Source organism: Halichoerus grypus, chromosome 1 (genome assembly GCF_964656455.1).
Source record: "Halichoerus grypus chromosome 1, mHalGry1.hap1.1, whole genome shotgun sequence".
Lineage (NCBI taxonomy): Eukaryota > Metazoa > Chordata > Mammalia > Carnivora > Phocidae > Halichoerus > Halichoerus grypus.
Genome location: NC_135712.1, coordinates 207,467,943 through 207,486,245, shown reverse-complemented (window position 1 = coordinate 207,486,245; position 18,303 = coordinate 207,467,943). Strand labels below are relative to the sequence as shown.

At 56.8% G+C, this 18,303-nt stretch overlaps 1 protein-coding gene and 1 long non-coding RNA gene across 2 annotated transcripts; both read left to right on the top strand.

The window, feature by feature from the left end:
* The first annotated feature begins 342 nt into the window (after window positions 1–342).
* IER2 (immediate early response 2) lies at window positions 343–2,820 on the top strand. The gene has a single exon (XM_036110814.2). It carries the CDS (start codon window positions 1,146–1,148, stop codon window positions 1,815–1,817), a length of 672 nt encoding a protein of 223 aa, XP_035966707.1. The 5' UTR covers window positions 343–1,145; the 3' UTR covers window positions 1,818–2,820.
* A 5,947-nt stretch (window positions 2,821–8,767) lies between these two features.
* Window positions 8,768–16,877, top strand: LOC118547399 (uncharacterized). Its single transcript, XR_013441124.1, has 4 exons — window positions 8,768–9,235; window positions 9,696–9,858; window positions 14,174–15,541; window positions 16,475–16,877. It is a non-coding gene; the product is annotated as an uncharacterized LOC118547399 (long non-coding RNA).
* Window positions 16,878–18,303: the final 1,426 nt, after the last annotated feature.

The following is an 18,303-nucleotide window of genomic DNA, read 5'->3' as shown; positions in this document are numbered from 1 at the left end:
GTGGGGCCGATGTTTTCCGTCTATCTGCTCTGTCTCTGCGTTGCTTAGTTTACAGCTCCTACCCCAGCCTCGGTTTTCCGGGCGCAGAGCCACGTGTTCACCCGGACTGTCCTGTTGCCTGGTCCTCCGTCTTGCGAGTACCCAGCCCACCCGTGGAGCTCGTGTACAGGGAAACTGGGGGCGTGTTCGGTGTGGAGTGCAGGAATGGCAGCCCGGGCTGCGCTCGTGTCTGCAGACACCGCTGCCCGTAGCGTGGGCAGCTATGCCCTGGAGCCAGCAGCGCTGCCCGCCGCCTCACTGCCTACAGACAAGGGGACTGAAGAGGGGTGGCTTACGCTAGAGAGACGCAAGAGCTGGAGGCCCCAGGGGCCTACTCGTTCGTTTAGCAAATATTGAACGAGTCACTCTGTCTCGATTTCCCCACCTGAAGAAATCAGGTATAACAATACCCTCCGTGGAGTGGAGGTGAGGCATCAGTGAGGTTATTTAGTGAAGGAAAGCCCTTAACAGCGCCTGGCGGGTATACTGCTTAGTAAGTGTTAGCACGGTTATTGATTCAAAAAACACTAATCAGTTACTGATTCAAAAAAACATTAGACACCTGGTAGATGCTAGGAACTGTGCCCACGGGGGATGTACCGGTTCGAACCCCGGTCTTCCCCGGCGCGAAAGGAAACTTGCCGCCTACAACCAGCTGGGGTTTCAGACGCAAGCACGTGGGCGGACTCTGCCCCGCATCCGCGGCCCCCCTCTTCTGGGCCTGCGCGCTAGCGCATTAAGGACCCTGAGAAAGGAGACCACCCCGAGAGCTCCGCGTGGACTGGGGGACGCTCCTCCTCGCCCCGACTCCTGTCCCTTCTCCCCCGCTCGGTAAATTCCACCCTGTCGCTTTAAGGAGTCTCTCGCCGCGGCGCGTTGGGAAGCCCGGATGCGGCTCTCTGATTGGGCGGGGCGGCTCGGTGACTTCACTCCGGGTACAAAAGGGCCCGGGTGGCGGGCGCCGGGGCAGAGCGTCCTAGCCGTGTCACGGCGTGGGTTGGCGTGAGGGGAGAAGCGTGAGCGAGCGCGTTGCCCGGAGTGCACCTGCTAGCTGTCCTGCCCAGCCTGGGAGTCCCCGCCGCCCTCGCCCCCGCCGTCGAGCCGCCATGGAAGTGCAGAAGGAGGCGCAGCGCATCATGACTCTGTCGGTGTGGAAGATGTACCATTCGCGCATGCAGCGCGGTGGCCTGCGGCTGCACCGGAGTCTGCAGCTATCGCTGGTCATGCGCAGCGCCCGAGAGCTCTACCTCTCAGCCAAGGTGGAAGCCCACGAGCCCGAGGTGCCCTTGCCCCCCGTCCGCTCCCCTGATCCTCGCCTGCACCAGTCGCGGGAGGCGGAAGCTGTAGCCGAGGCAGCGCCCCCCGACGGTGAGCAGCCCTCCCTGGAGCCCATGGACACGCGGGAGGCGCCGCAAGCCGAGGAGACCCCAGCCCGCTGTGCCCCGCGCCCCACAACAAAAGTCAGCCGAAAGCGGCGGAACAGCAGCCTGAGCGACGGCGGGGACGTCGGACTGGTCCCAAGCAAGAAAGCCCGTCTTGAAGAAGAGCAGGAGGAAGGAGCCTCGTCGGAGGTCCCTGATCGCCTGCAGCCACCTCCCGCGCAAGCCGAGGGCGCCTTCCCCAACCTGGCGCGCGTCCTCCAGAGGCGCTTCTCGGGCCTCCTGAACTGCAGCCCCGCCGCCCCCCCGACGGCGCCGCCAGCGTGCGAGGCGAAGCCGGCCTGCCGCCCGGCGGACAGCATGCTGAACGTGCTCGTGCGGGCCGTGGTGGCCTTCTGAGCGTCCCCGAGCGGCGCTACCGGAGCCCAGAGCGCGGGCCGAACCGTCGGCCGGAGTGCGCAGACCCGAGGCGAGGCCCACCCCCGGGGGAGGGCCCGCCGAAACCGTGGAGAGGAGCTGCCGCCCGGGCTGCTGAGAGGCCTGAAGAGGGACTCTGCCCCCGGGGAGCCGTCGCCGCCTCTGTGCAGCGGCCGCGCCGAGGAGCCTGAGCCGGGAGCGCGAGCGCCTTCCGCCGAGACCTGCTGCGCCCACAGGTGCTGTCTTAACGGACTGGGACGTGGACCTTTCCCTCTCCTTCTGGGACTGGGAGCAGGGAGGCTTGGTTATTGAAACTCCTCAGGGTCGGACTTTTATTTTTCACTGGGAGCTGTGCTGCCCTTTCAAGGTTTTTCAATAGTTGGTGTTTGCATTTTCAACCTCAGAGAATTCCAGGCAGGCGCTCCCCTTCCCCCACCCGTGGCATACTTGTGCAAGCGGTCATCGTTGCGTCATGGGGCAGACGTGGGGAGCTTCCTGTTGCCCTGCGTGGGTGTGGGGCCTGGGAGGAGGGTCTGGGGTGTGGGACCGCCCTGGGGAATGGGAGGAGGGCGTCCTGAGTCACCTCGCCCCGCTTGCTGCGGGTTTGTGCCCCGCGCCCCTGCGCCTTCGGCTGAATAGCGGGGGGAAGGGTGGGGGGCTGATCTAATTTCAGGTTACAGTTTTTCTCACCTGGTGCGTTGGAGGTGGGAGATGGTCACAGTCTCAAGCGTGACCATCCCTCAGACACACAGACATAACCCAGACGATCCTGGTCTGAATCACAAAAATCGGTGGGGGTGTTTAGAGCGCTGTAAGGCTGAGCTGGGACCAGTTGCTGGTGGGACTGGGCCAGTGTGGGGAGGGGAAGATTCTTGCCAGGGCGTTCTGAGGCCTGTTTACCTTTACTGTGGTGGATTCTGTTTAACTTCATCTATCTGGCCTCTTGCTAGAAACGCCAGATAAAATAAAAGACCATTTGAATAAAGGCTGTGCTGCCCGTCTGGTTTTCTTCCCTGGTGGGGGAGGGGCAGGGTTAAGGGGTCAGGAGCTGGCGGCGCCTTGCTGGGGCCCCAGAAACCGGTCCGACCGGCTATCACATGGGCAGAGTGGGCGGGATGGGGCTGGGCCCCCTTTTCTTTGCCAGAGCGTTTCCGTGCTGGGTGTCCTGGTGTTCGGACTCCTTAAGCTCCCCCATATTTGGGAGTTTCTTCGAAATTCTACAACTCCGGTGGTGGTGGGGTGGGGGGTGGGCTTGCCGAATTTGAGAGGTTTAGGGGAAAATACTGTTGGGTACGGTGCCCCAGGCGGAGTTGGGAGGGCCACGCCTCCTTTGGAGACTCTGGAAGGATGGCGGATCCCCCCCACCCCCCACCGCCCACCGCCCACCCCCAGTTGACCAACTGAATCCGCTTTGGCGGGGGCCCCACGGCTTGCGGGGCAGCTGAGGTGAGCTTTGGAGCGCCCTTTACAACCCTGTTCTAATCTCTGGCGGTGTAATTGTGTGACTCAGGCTGGGAGGTGAGTTCCCAGCCGCAGTTTCCTCATCTGTGAAGTGGGCCCCTAAACAGCTTTCCCTCGAGGCGGCTGTAGATTTAGAAATGGCCCGTGAGAGCCCTAGTTATTTGCTTTGGCTCCATCCCAGCTCCATTTCGGTCACCCGAGAGGAGAAAATGCTCATATTTTACCCGCTGCTGATTTAAGAGAGGGGCTGGGCTGTAAGGCGTTGCCCCAGGGCGGGTGGCGGGGTGGCTGTTGGAAGGACAAAGGAGCCGCAGGTGCGGGCGGTGAGGGCGGCGGGAGGCTCCGGGAAAGCGGCCGCCCCGCCTCCAGGCGGCTGGCTCCGGCGCTGCGAGCCTTCTGCGACCCCGGGGGACCTGACCCCGAGGCCCTAGGGTGGAAGGAGGAGGGTGCGGTGGAGGGCGGACCCGCCCCAGAACGCCCGCCTCCGGCTCCCCTCCTGCCTCGTCCACCCACCCCACTCCCCACTCCCCGCCTCCCTCAGGGTTCCCCCAGGGGAATCTAGCCTCGCTCGCCTCCACGGCCACCTGATTCTTTCCTGGGAAACAGGGGAGACTTTAGCGCCACCCACTCAGGGTCCTGACCCATAACTCCCCGGAGGGACGTGGGGGGGCGGGAACCCCACCCCCCTGCGGCAGTTCAATGCGTTCGCGTGGGAGCAACTCCCCCGAGAGCCTAACCCGCTCCGGGAAGTCCCTGGCGGCTGGGGAGGGGGCCTCACTGTGCATCCTGTCGCAGGAACCTCCTGGCCCTTCCTTCCTCCGGGGGAAGCGGCCTGGCCGATCCCCACCCCTGCCTCCCGGGGGGTCTTCGGGCTGGGGGCTGAAGGTGATGCGGTGGGAGACTGGAGAAGCACCCCCACACACCTCCCTTTAAGATGTAGCCCTTCCCGAGACCCCCATTTCACCCTTCAGAATAGGCAACATTTGTCACAATAACCAACTCTGAGGAGGTTTGGAGTTTTCACACCTTTACATGGCATTGGATTATTGGGGCAGGCCCTCGGGGGGAGTAATCGATGGGACAATAGCTGGGGCAACAAAAAATGTCCCATATCCCTTGACCAGTGGATTCTCCAGGGAACCTCAGCCCTGCAGCAGGAGGCTGCCGAACGGTGTCTACGGCGCTGTCCAAACTGGCACAAACTGGAAACAACCTACATGCCCATCCAACCCGACTGGTCTGGTAGGATGTGGACTACGCATGCCTCCCCAGAGAATAAATGGCCTGACTGGGACAGGTCTACACACCCTGGCAACACGGATACCTCAGGGCCATGATGCTGAGTGACAAAGGCCAGCTATAGAAGTTGTGGGGTCACAACACAGATACTGGAGCCAGACTACCAGCTCTTCTTGCTGGCTGTGCAGCACTGAGCAAGTCACCTCACCTCTCTGGGCCTCAGTTTCCCCGGCTGTAAATTGTGGACAATAACAGTCCCTACCTCTCAGGTTCATTGCGAAGAGGAAGTGAGATACTAGTATAAAGTGCTTAGTGGAACGCCTGGCACACCGGAAGTGTGGTTATTTTATGATCATTAGAACCCAGGATGATAAAGTGCCGGCCATTTGGGAGCACATACAGCCCTATGGACATATACGTAATGTGCATACAGATGCTGTGCTCATCGCAGAGAGCTGGAAAAATAGTTCCTGCCTGCAGTAGCTCGGTGTGAACAAGGGTCAGCCTCCCCTCTCAGCTCCAGAGTTTGGTCTCATCCTAGTGATTTGACAGGGATGACTCTTCCCTCTTCCCGGCCCCCACGCTTCCAGTTTCCTCTCCCCTCAGGCCGCGGGCCTCTGTCTACACTCACCCCTTGGTAGGTAGTCTCATTCAGTCTTAAGGCTCTAAATGCCATTCCATGCTGATTCCCATACCTCACTCTCCATCCTGGACTTGCCCCCCCCCCCCGACTTTCTGTCCAAGCCCCCTCCCTGTGTCTCCTTGTGGAGCACTAAGGTATTCCAAACATAGCAAGACCCAAAGAGGGGCGCCGGGGTGGCTCAGTCGTTAAGCGTCTGCCTTCAGCTCGGGTCATGATCCCAGGGTCCTGGGATCGAGCCCTGCATCGGGCTCTCTGCTCTGCAGGAAGTCTGCTTCTCCCTCTCCCACTCCCCCTGCTTGTGTTCCCTCTCTCGCTGTGTCTCTCTCTGTCAAATAAATAAATAAAAATTTTTAAAAAATAAAATAAAAAAATAACAAGACCCAAAGAGAATTCTTGCTGTTTCCTGGCAGCCTCCCAACTGAGGAATCCTCCTTGAATCCCTTTTTCTCCTTCCCTCACAAGGTACCCAGTCACAGGTGCTGTTGACTTGACCTCTCATCCCACTCCTCTCTCCCCACCTTCAAGACTCCCATCTTAGTGTGAGCTGCCATCACCTCTCACCTGGATCAGGGCAGTGGCTTCCTTCCTGCCCTTGTCCCCACAATCTATTCCAGACAGCAGCTACAAGGATCTTACAAAATGCAAATTGATCATTTCACTCTCTAGCTCCCCTCTGCTTCAGCCACAGTGGCCTCCTTCCTGCTTGGAGAACAGGCCAAGCATGGTCCAGCCCAGGGCCTTTGCACTTGCTGTTCCTTCTGCCTACAATGCTCTTCTCCCAGACACCCATCCATCCTTACTTTCTTCGGATTTCTGCTGAAAGTCACCTGCTCGGAGTGGTCTTCTTTGGCTACCTGATCTAAAACAGCTCCCCATTCTGCCACTTTGCTCCTTTGCCCCTCTTCTTGGCCTTCCTTAGGTCACTGCCCACCATCTGAAAGGGTAAATTTATGTTCTAGTTAGCATCTGTGCCCTCATTTGAATGTCACTTGCACGAATGCCCAACACGGGCCTGAAAAGAGTGAATGAGGCTTGGGCGCCTGGGTGGCTCAGTCGTTAGGCGTCTGCCTTCGGCTCAGGTCATGATCCCAGGGTCCTGGGATCGAGCCCCGCATCAGGCTCCCTGCTCCGCGGGAAGCCTGCTTCTCCCTCTCCCACTCCCCCTGCTTGTGTTCCCTCTCTCCTTGTCTCTCTCTCTGTCAAATAAATAAAATCTTAAAAAAAAAAAAAAGAGTGAATGAGGCTGTCTGGGGTAAGCAAGTGCTAAGTGCTTAATATTTACTGTCTCATTTAATCAGTGGCTTCTCGTGACTCTTAGAATAGAATTTCCCAAATTTCAGACAGTTGTCACAGGCAGGATTTTTGTCATATCTGCATACTGAGTGTACTATTATTTATCTAAAATTTTTTCTTAAAGCAACTCACTTGTTAATCACTAACCATATTTAGAAGGTAACAGTTAATGAAAGTTACAGTGAAAACAAAACAATGTCATAAGATCCTGCTGAAACAGACAGCTTTCTTAGTTACGAAGGGAGATTAGCAAGAGTTAAAGACACATTATTAGGATAGGAAGTGGCCTATCTTTAGTCAGAAAACTAGGTGAAGACTGAAAGCTGAAAAGAGGGAATCTGAGGGATTCATTCTCTTCCTTAAATATTAGCATTAAATCACTTTGCCCACTGTTCCAGAGTTAGGAAAATTCTGCTTCTGGAAGAGAGACAAAGCTACAGATGCCCCCCATTTTGGTCCAAGACTCCTGTTTACTGACACTCAGATCAAGAGCTACTTTTTTTTTTTTTTTTTTTGTAGTATCACAGTTGCAATTTTACATTCGTTTCTGGGTTTGTCTCTTCTAGCCTATGGCCTCCATGCGAGGGCAGAAACAAGTCTAGCAGGTGCTTACTAAGTGGTTTTTGTGAATGAATGATGCATTTACAACTCTCCTTTGAGATCGGTCCTCTGAACTCCACTTTTTACGGATCGGGAAACTGAGGCCAGAGAGGATCGCCCTGCAGGAGAGCACGTAGGGGACAGCTCTAGTCGTGCCCGCCATCCCAAGATCCCCTCCCCTCTCCGCTGGGCAGGACAGGCGCCCCGCTGAAGCCTCCGCAGAGCTGGGAAAGGGCTGGGCCACAGAAGCAGCACCCAGACCGGTTTACCCGGCTCCAGGAACCTGGGCGAGGTCCGCGCGTCGGCGAGGGGGAGACGCAGGCCTTGGCCAGGCGGGGCGAGGATCGGACTCGATCTCCGCGAGGAAATTTGAGTCCCGGGCAGGGCTGTCGGGGTCCGTAACTGGCCACAACGCGGGGCGGAGCGACCTGGGTGTCAATCACAGACGGGGGCGGGACATACGAGCTTACCCGCGTCTCGCGCTCTTCTCCGGTCCCGCCCCTGCGCGCTACACCAAGTGACTTCCAAGAACTCCCAGTGTAGTGTGTGGCCCGGGCCACGCCCCTGGCCCCCAAACCGGTCCGTTCCGGAACCCGCCCTGGCCCTCCGCGCGTGTCCCCTCACCCCCAAGCACGCCCCGCGGATGCAGGGGCGGGACTTAGGGGCCGCGCCGGGGGCGTCTGGGGCTGGGGGCCCGCCCGGAATCAGGTAAATCGCGGAAAAAGCGGAAGGGAAATGGGGATTGCCAGAGTTTGAGGCTCACGCTCCCCACCGTCGTCGTGGAGGCTGCTGAAACCCCCATGTGTCCAGAGGAGCCCAGAGCCCCACACCAGCGTCCAGGGGGACCAGAGCCCCCACACTAGTGTCTAGTGGAGCTCAGATCCACATACCTACGTTCGGGGGGAGCCCACACCTTCCCCACCTGGGTCCAGAGTTGCTCTCACTAGGGTACTTCTGTTTCCTGAGGCTCAGCTTAGGGCTTTATTTCCCCCGCCTCTGTGTTAAGGGGAGTTCACGTCTCCCCAGGTTTGTGTCCAGGAGAGCTGAGCCCAAGACCTAAGGCCCTCCACCTACTTGTCCAGCTTGAGATCTCCCCACGCCCACCTCCTTGCCTGACTCTTTATAATGCAGCCCCTCTCAGCAGAAATCCGCACCCCCTCCAGCCGTTTTTTTTTCTCGTGGCCTTCCAACCTCCCGGCCCCATCGGTCCCGGATCAACCCCCACTCCCCCAGCATATTGTTGACTCAGCTAAGAAATAATCTCAACATTCACTGTCCCCTCGACCCCCACCCCCTCAGCTCCTTCCCGCACCTAGACGGCTCCCGTGGCCCCCTGGGGACCTGCCTTTCCCCGCCTGCCACCGACTGGCACCAATTAATTTCTTCCTCAGCCTGTTCACCCACATCTGGTGGCCAGCTGCTCGCCCTCACCCTGCCCGCCCCCAGGGTCTCCCAGGGAATTGCTAACAGCTCTCCTCCCTGCGCCCCTCAAATCCGGGACGCCCCACAAAAGCACACGTTTCCCCCCTCCCCCACCGGAGTCTGCTAATCGGAAAAAGCTGACAGGACCTGGAGGAGAGAAGATCTGAAATCAGATGGAGGAGGGGTGGGGTGTGAAACTTTCTAAACCAGGGATAGGGGAGGGGTGGTGGCGTGGAGGGGGAAACGGGTGGAGGGAGGCAGGAGCTTAAGTTGTACCTAAAGGCTCGAGATCAAAGCTTTCTGGCTCCCAGATGGGGACTGCAGGGAAGGCCGCCCCCACCCCGGGGCAGGCAAGGCGGAGCACCCCCCTTCCTCGGAAACCCCCTGAGACGTGGCGGTGACAGCTGTGCCCCAGCCCGCGCCCGGCGGGCTTCCTTTTCCTGTGCTCACTCTCCCGACAGGCTGGCCAGCAGCCTGGAGACACCGGTCAGGCCCTTTTGAAGGGGCTCCCCAGAGGGTCTTCCTGGACGAGGGGGAGGGGACTGGCGGAGAACAATGGGCTTCTGTAGCTGCAGGACGCCAGGCGCTTCCTGTTAACCCTTCCCTCGGGTTGCAGCTTGGGGGAGCATCTCCGAGGCCTGGACTGCGGAGGAGGACGGGGAGGGGATTGGCAAAGCAAGCTTGCCTGCTTGTCATGCAAGTTCTTTTTCTCCTGTCTTGTTTTCGAAAGTGATCAGAAACGGTGAGCTGAATGCAGACCTTGCCTTCCTCCATGGAGTCATAGAGCCTGGTTCTTTGCTTTCTGTTGAGCTGAGGGTTGGACAGCCAGGGGACAGGGCATAGCTAGCCTGGGAGAATCCTCCACGCTGAGCATCGAGACATCCCAGGATCTCTGGTGGTGGGCCTGACTGGGCTGAGGGACCCAGGTGAAATCAAGATTCATCCATGTTTGCTGCCCTGCCAGATTAGCTGGGGGTCACACCCCCTGAGCCAGTTCCCTGGGTGGTCTGGGCCTCAGTTTCCCTGTCTGGGAAGTTCTCCCAAGGCCTGAGAGGAGCACAGGGTGGTCCTGACGGGCCAGAGCGACCTGAGCTGGGAGTCCTGGAAAACTTTTGCTCTTCCTTGGAGCCCCGGGAAGCCGTGTTGGGGAATTAGCTGCTGTGTTAATTTGAAGATTCATTCAAAGTCCCTTCTGTTTACAGAGCTAGCCTGAGAAGCTCACCCTCAAGAGATTCTGTGAGCCTCCATGAGCCTCTGAGCACCCCTGGAGACTCAGCACCCGGCCCTGGAGGCTTTCGGGTAGTTACAGACCAGATAACACGCTCTGTTTTAAGAAGAGACTACACACGGCCTCCCACCAGCCAGGTACTGTGCTTGGCTCCTCTCCCGTATTCACTTATCCCTCCCTGCAAGCCTAGGTCAGAATTAAAGTAGGCATTGTCCTGGTCCCATTTTACAGATAAGGGAATTGAGACGCAGAGCAGATGTGTGTCTAGTAAAACAGAGTCCATTGTTTTTCTTTCTGTCCTGGATTGGGGGGCCGGGGGGGCAGGGGTTAGGTAGGGGCCCTTGTCCACACCGGTGGACTTTGGTTTGTATATACCCAACAGCTTATCTTCCCTTCACAGATGAGGAAAGAACTCAGTGGGGTGGTCTGCCTGCCACCACTGGGCGGCCTTTTCTCTCTCTCTCTCCATCCTCAGCAGACTGCCCACGAGGTTTGCCCACCAAATGCCCTCTTCAGCTTTTTCAGACCCACTTGCTGGGTGACTTGGTACCATCTTTTCTCCCTCTTCTTTTTTTTTTTTTAAGATTTTTATTTATTTATTTATTTGACAGAGAGAGAGACAGCAAGAGAGGGAACACAAGCAGGGGGAGTGGGAGAGGGAGAAGCAGGCTTCCTGCTGAGCAGGGAGCCCGATACGGGGCTCGATCCCAGGACCCTGGAATCATGACCTGAGCCGAAGGCAGAAGCTTAACAACTGAGCCACCCAGGTGCCCCTTTTCTCCCCCATCTGACGGCGAAAAGCTCCCCAAGGGCCAATATGTGCACACTCAACCCAAGAGCTCAATGAGGACAAAGTTGTTTTTTTTTTTTTTTTTGTAATCATTATTTACTGAGCAAAACCAAACTTGTAGACTGGAAAGGTTGTTGCCAGGCCCCCTTGATGGTGTCTGGAACAGGAAGTGGCTCGTTGCTTTTGCCTTTCAGCCCAGAGGGCAGGTGGGGAGGGCCTGCTGGAGGCCCAGCAGCTGGGGTTTGGGCTGCTCTGGGGTTTGGGCCCCAGGCCAGCCTACAGCCCACCGGCCTCCACCTGAGGCCCCCTTCCCCTCCCTCCCCTCCCTTCTGTGGCCCGCCCTTCCGGAAAGAGCCTTCCTGGCTTCTGGCCACCGGGAAGGCGAAGCAAGCCTGCGGTTACTCGCCGCTGGGTCCCTGCAGGCTGCAGCGCTCAGACTCGGGGTGGGGGTGAGGGTGTCTTGAGACCCTTTCCGTCTCAGGCTCTGTGTTGGAGTGGCGGCTGGCCATGTATTCCCCAGCTACCCTCGAAATCCCCACAGACGCTGCCTTATAAACAGATCCTGGAATTTTCAAAGTGCGGTCCTGTGGTTTGGGACAAGGCTTTCTCTTCTGAGAGGGGTGGGTGTGAAGCCAGTTCTGAAGAAAACCGAGAAACAGGCTGTGAGAACGGGCACGGGCTGGGACCAGCAAAGCTCTCCTTCCTGCCGGGGTCTTCCCTCTGGCTGCTTTGCTTTGCATCTCTGGCCTCTCTTTGCAAGGGAGGGCCCTGGGGGACTCTGTGTGCGTCAGTGGCCGCTTCTGTGTCTTCCCGTGCAGCCTGGGCATCATCATATTTCTCCGTGCCTCCTTCGTTTCTCCTCAAGCCTGTCCCTCTTTCTCATGGCTCTCTGTACACCCGTGGGAGGGGCGCGGGCATACATGGACGGGTCTAGCCTCCCAGCAGGTCCACTGTAAGGTCCACTGGGAAGGCCAGAGCCAGGATCCATCCCCAGCGCCTGGTCTCCATCTTGGACCTGGGTTTCTGGTCAGACGGGGAGGGCGGGCTCAGTCTCCTCAACAGCATGAGCTCAGTCTAGGCCCTGTGGGTTACACATACACAAACACACACAGCTCCTGGGCGTTCTCTGCCCCTGATTGTCCCGGATTACCCTTGTGTGCCTGTTCCCTGCTCCCAGTGACCTCCCCTCCTTTCAGCTGGCCTGTACATTCTAGAAATCTGGCGCGGGAGGGGGGAGTGTTCTTCAGAACGCGCCTGCCAGCCACACTCCAGGTTGGCTGGGTCTCACGCATGCACAGAGCCATATGCTTCCCGCTTGGTGTTCGTGGCCGGCTTGAATCCTCCCTGAAACCTTCTCCTCCAACTCTCTTGCACCTGAGCCCATCCTGTCCCGTTGCCATGGCATCCTTGGAACCCAGAAGCCAGATGGTCTTGTGTCCCCTAATGCCCCTTCCAGGCTCAGGCACTTCCGAGCTCAGCAAGAGTTTCCTCAGCACCCCTGCGTCCCCAACGCGCATTGAGGCTGTGTGCCCGGTAGCTCATCTTTTCTCCTAGTGACTCCTGAGACCGGTAGCAACAGCACTTGTCCAATTTCAGCTCATAAATGTCATTTTTTTTTTTTTTAAGTAAGCTCTACACGCAACATAGGGCTTGAACTCACCTGAGGCCAGCCAGGTGCCCTGTGACAAGTGTCCGATTTGAATTTGCATCTATGGGGCTTGGAGCCAGAGGTCTTAGGAATGACAACAGGGGTGCAGGGGCGCCTGGGTGGCTCAGTCCTTGAGTGTCTGCCTTCGGCTCAGGTCATGATCCCAGGGTCCTGGGATCGAGCCCCGCATCGGGCTCCCTGCTCGGCAGGAAACCTGCTTCTCCCTCTCCCACTCCCCCTGCTTGTGTTCCCTCTCTCGCTATGTATCTATCTGTCAAATAAATAAATAAAATCTTTAAAAAAAAAAAAAAGGAATGACAACAGGGGTGCAGGGGCGCCTGTGTGGCTCAGTCAGTTAAGCGTCTGCCTTTGGCACAGGTCATGATCTCAGGGTCCTGGGATGGAGCCCCATGTGGGACTCCCTGCTCAGCGGGGAGTCTGCTTCTTGGTCTCCCTCTGCCCCTCCCCCCGCTCATGCTCTCTCTCTTTCTCAAATAAAGAAATCTTAAAAAAAAAAATGAATGGCAACAGGGGCGCCTGGCTGGCTCAGTCAGTACAGCCTACGACTCTTGACGTCAGGGTCGTGAGTTCAAGCACCATGTTGGGCATAGAGATTACTTAAAGAAAAAAAAAAAGCATGACAACAATCATAGAAAGTAGTGCTGACTACTTAAAGTACTTCACTCACAGAGTCCTCACTGCTTGATTTATTACGGCTTTCTCCTCATTTCACGTTGAGGAAACGGAGGCACCCTTCGGGTAGATGGCTTCCTCCTATGTCTAGTCTTCATAGCTAAAAAGTGCCGTAGCCTGGATTTGAACCCAGGCGTATGCCGGTGTTTCTTGACTTTTTGCGGCTGGATCGTTCTCTGTGGTGGGGCTGCTGTGTGCATCAGAGGATGTCGGGCGTCAGCCCTGGCCTCCACCCACTAGGTACCAGCAGGGCCTCTTCCTGTGGTCTTGGCAATCAAAACTGTCCCCAGATGTGGCTGACTGTTGGGGGGGCGGGGGGACGGGTAGGCTCAGCCCCCGCCATCCACTACCCTGCCTCTCCACACATGTGGCCCTCTGCAAAGCATCACTGTGTGTGTGTGTGTGTGTGTGTGTGTGTGTGTGTGTGTGTGTGTGTGTGTCTCTTTCCCCAAGTATAGCTGTAGCGTATAGGCTGGGGCCTTGGCTTGAGTCCTGGAGATGCAGGTGATTGGCATGCTGGGGGAGGGGGGTCAGCAGGGCCACCTTTCTAGGCCACATCCCCTCTACCTGGAGGGAGAGGTGCTGGCTCCCCAGCCCTCAGTGGCCGGACTTGCCCAGGTGGTGGCTTGAGCAGTGCCCCAGGTGGGTGGAGACAGGCAGCCCTTCCTTCCTGGTTCCCAGGGGTGGGCGGTGGCCGCAGCAGCTGCCCGGGAGCCAGAGGGCGTGGGGAGCCCCGACCTGGCCCCTGGACTTACTGAGTGGGTGCTGGGGTGTGTGCTCTGAGACCCAAGGCGCTTGTGGGCACGCAGGAGAAATCAGAGGCTAAAGTAGGTCTCCCCACCCGCCCGCCTGCTGCCCGCCGTCCCACCCAGCCCGGGTTCCCTGCCAGCGAATGCCGGGATGGTGACTCACAGAGCTGCCGAGCCCAGGAGAGAAGCACTGCGTGGGGTGTGGGGGGGGTCCCCCTCATTCTCAGCCTCCCCAGCGTCCCCATCCCAACCAGGGCCCTTGAGGCCACATCTCAGACTAGTCACACTGGCTCTCTCCCTCCTCCTCTTCCTCTCCTTGTGTGCCCCCCAACCCCCCAGCTGGATTGCTGTTCTTGGCCCCGCGCTGGGGCAGAGAGGCGGAAATGAGTGTGGGGCGTGGAATGTCTCTGAGGTTGGAATATATTTAGGCCTGGACGAGAGAGTGTGTGTGTGGTACAGAGCAGACCTCAGCGCTGGCTTGGGCTGGGGGTGGGGGGGCCAAGGAGTGAGGCCCCGGCCCTCAGCCAGTGCAGGAGACTTCTGTCTTCTCTCTCTCTCTCTCTCTCTCAAAGACAGAGCTTCCTGGCTTCCCAGGGGGCAAAAGAGAAAGAGCAAGAGGAACCAGATGAGGCTCTAGGGGTGGAGACATGCCCTGCACCGTGCTGGACAAAACCATTTACAGCTGAAAACCCGAGGCCCGGAGAGGTGAATTGGCTTTTGCTCGGGAAAGAGGGGAAGGGACCAGGGTCTGCTTGCTGGCCAGCTGGCTGCAAATCCGGCTCGCTCTTGCCCTCCTGATGCCTGCATCCGTTCGTTCATGGAGCAACTCCGCGCACGGCTGGGCCTTGGGTACCAGTCCGGAGCCACAACGGGCCGGAGACCAGGCAGACTGGATGGGCGTCTCCGAACCACAGCCCGTGGGCCGCCTCCTCTCGTCCTCTGCGCGACCCTCGGGTTCAGAATGGCTTTTGCATTGTTAAACAGATGAAAACGAAAGGAAAAGAATCTTCCGCACAGGGTAGAAATCAGATGAAATTACGGCTTTGGCAGGCATAACTTGTGTGGACACAGTCTTGCCCGTTCATGTCCGTAGCGTCTGCGGCTGTTTTTTTTTTTTTTTTTTTAAATTGAGTTAAAATACACAGAACCAAAAATTTTACCATCTTAGCCATTTTTAAGTGTCCAGATCGGTGGTTTTGAGTCCATTCACATTGCTATGCAGCCATCCCCACCATCCACCTCCAAACTCTTGTAACTCTGACCCTCTGTCCCCACAAAACACTGACTCCCCATCCCCCCTCCACCCGCCCCTAGCGCCCACCACCCTTCTGTCTGCCTCTGTGAATTTGGCTCCTCTGGGGACCTCATATGAAGTGGAATCAGAGAGTATTTGTCTTTCTGTGTCTGGCTTATTTCACTCAGCATCATCTCGGGGTTCACCCACACTTGTAGCAGGTGTCAAAGTCTCCTTCCCTTGTCAGGCTGAATACTATTCCTTATACGGATGGGCCATGTTTTGCTTACCCATCAGTTCGTGGATGGACACTTGCATTGCTTCCACGTTTTAGCTCTTGTGAATAATGTTGCTAGGAACGTGGGTGGGCAGATCTCTCTTTAAGACCCTGCTTTCCATTCTTTTGGGGTATATACCCAGAAGCGGCATTGCCGGGTCACATGGTAATTCTATTTTTAATGTTCGCAGGAACCAGCATGCTGTTTTTCATGGTGGTTGCACCGTTTGGCAGTCCCACCAACAGCGCACAAGGGCTCCGATTTCCTCACATCCCCACCAACACCTGTTTGGGGTTTTGGGATCCCAGCCATCCTGACGGGCGGGAGGTGGTGTCTGGCTGCTTCTGGCCTCCAGCGGCCAAATGCACTTGTAGCAACAGAGACCCACAAAGCCAAACATACTTCCCATCTGGCCCTGGACTGGACAGGTGGGGGGTCCCCATCCTTGGAGGCCTTGTTTCCTACTGGGGTGGGGGCACAGGCTTGTGGAACAGTCTCGGGGCGCTGGCAAGCCAGCTAAAGATAAACACTATGAGGAAACACAGTAGGGTTATGGGAGAAGGAGAGAGTTCTCGGGGGTTGGAGAGAGAGTGGTGGCTCATTGAGGAAGGTGGTGGTAGGCAGCCTGTCACAGGGGGCACACTGGAATGCTTGGCTCCCCATCCCAGGCCAGGCAGCGAGGTCTATGTGTGTTGCAGCAAAGACCCCTCATATGGTCTCTTCCGGCTGGTTTCTCCCGGGCAGCTGGGGGCCCTAGGAGTACCTGGGGGGTCTTCAGGGACTCCTGTGTTGGTTGCGCAGCTGCCTTCGCCTCGGGTCATGGTCCTGGAGTCCTGGGATCGAGTCCTGCATGGGGCTCCCTCCTCAGCGGGTAGTCTGCTTCTCCCTCTGACCCTCCTCCACCATGCTCTCTCTCTCTCTCTCATTCTCTCAAGTAAATAAATAAAATCTTTAGGAAAAAAAAGAGGTGGAAACAACCCAAGGGTCCATCGATGAATAGATGGATAGGCATGCCTGACTGGCTCGATTGGTGGGGCGTGCGACTCTTGATCTCAGGGTTGGGAGTTCAAGCCCCACGTTGGGTGTAGAGATGACTTAAAATCTGGGGTGCCTGGGTGGCTCCGTCGGTTCAGCATCCGACTCTTGATCTCACCTGAGGTCATGATCTCAGGGTTGTGGGACTGAGCCCCGTGTCAGGCTCCGCACTCAGCGTGGAGTCTGCTTGAGATTCTCTCTCTCTCCCTCTCCCTCTAACCCTCCCCCCCGCTCGAGCTCTCTCTTTCTCTCTCTCTCAATAAATAACTAAATAAAATAAAATAATAAAATCTTTTTCTTTTCGATTTTATTTATTTATTTGACAGAGAGAGAGCACAAGCAGGGGGACCATGAGAGGGAAAAGCAGGCTCTCCACTGAGCAGAGAGCCCGATGCTGGGCTTGATCCCAGGACCCCAAGGTCATGACCTGAGCTGAAGGCAGACGCTTACCCGACTGAGTCACCCAGGAGCCCCACCAAAAAATAAAATCTTAAAAAAACCCGAATGAATGGATCAACAATGCGGTCCATCCATACTATGGAATATTATTTGGCCATAAAAAGGAATGAAGCTCGGACACGTGCTCTGACGTGGATGAACCTCGAACCATTGTGTTCAGTGAAAGAAGCCAGTCACACGAGGCCACGTATTGTAACTTCGTTTACACGAAATATTCAGAACAGGCTAATCGACAGAGACAGAAAGTGGATTCGTGGCTGCCAGGGGCTGGGGAAGGGGGCATGGGGGGGGAGGGACTGCTTAATGGGTACAAGTTCTCCTTTGGGGGTGATGGAAATATTCTGGAACTAGATAGTGGCTAGCGGTTGCGCGATAGCATGAGTGTACTAAATGCTGCTGAATCATACCCTTTAACAAGGTTAAGGGTTAGTTTTATGTTATGTGAATTTCATCTCAATTAAAAAAACAAAGGCACGTCAGCACGCTGTGTTTCATGCTTCCGCCCTGGCTTCAAATAAAAAGGACAGCGGTGTGTGGTGGGAGGCAGGCCGGATCGAAGGGAAGGAGCCCGCCCGGCGTTCACCCCTGCTCCTGCGGGCGCAGGACGCTTCCCTTCCTGCAGCCCTCTCTGCTCAAGTACAGCTGGCCTTCCGGCTGTGGGGAGGGTGCTTCCTGGGTGCCTGCCCCTGGGAGCCGCTCAGAAACCGAAGTCTCAGGACGGTGGGGAGAGCAGAGCCACAACATACACCAGGTGGCTGACAGTGGTCACCCAGGTGGGAGGGGAGATGGGGTCAGGGGGCCACTTTGTTCATGAGCCCACGGAATAATGACAAGGGTACCTGTAGAAAGAGGATTGGAGCACCTGGGTGGCTCAGTTGGTTGGGTGACTGCTTTCGGCTCAGGTCATCGTCCTGGAGTCCCGGGATCTGTTCCTGCGTCGGGCTCTCAGTGGGGAGTCTGCTTCTTCCTCTGACCCTCCCGCCTCTCGTGCTCTCTCTCATTCTCTCTCTCTCTAATAAATAAATAAAATCTTAAAAAAAAAAAAAAAAAAAGGCTTGTTGGTGTCCACGGAATGGGTCATCCTACTCACCTGGTTATTAAAATAATCCTCCTGTGCCGAGATCACCCTTTGGTGAGTGTCAGTCCCTTTTGGCTGATATGACAAAAATGCCATAGGCTGGGTGGCTTATGAACAACAGACATGTATTTCTCACCGTTCTGGAGGCTGGAAGCCTAAGATCAAGGCGCTGGCAGATCTGGTTCATAGGCCACATTTTTTTGCTGGGTCCTCATGTGGTAGAAGGGACGAGGGAGCTGTCTGGAGTCTCCTTATAAGTGCACTAATCCCGTTCGTGGAGGCTCCAATGATCTCAGCACCTCCCCAAGTCCCCGCCTCCTAGTACCATTACTTTGGGGGTTAGGGTTTCAACGTATGACTCTGGGCGTGGGGGACATGATCATTTAGACCAGAGCAGTGTGCATTCACACAGAACACAAATCATTCAGAGAAGTCTATGCACACACCTCCCTCCCAGACTTCCCCGGCACCGATTTTCCAATTATTTTCCTTTCAAGTCACTGACCATCTAGCCAAACTTTGGCCACAGCCCACAAATCAGCATATGATTGCACATCCGGCCGTTTCTCCTTCCAGCTAAAATGAACAGCCAGGTGCCCTGCTGGGAGTTCTGCCTGT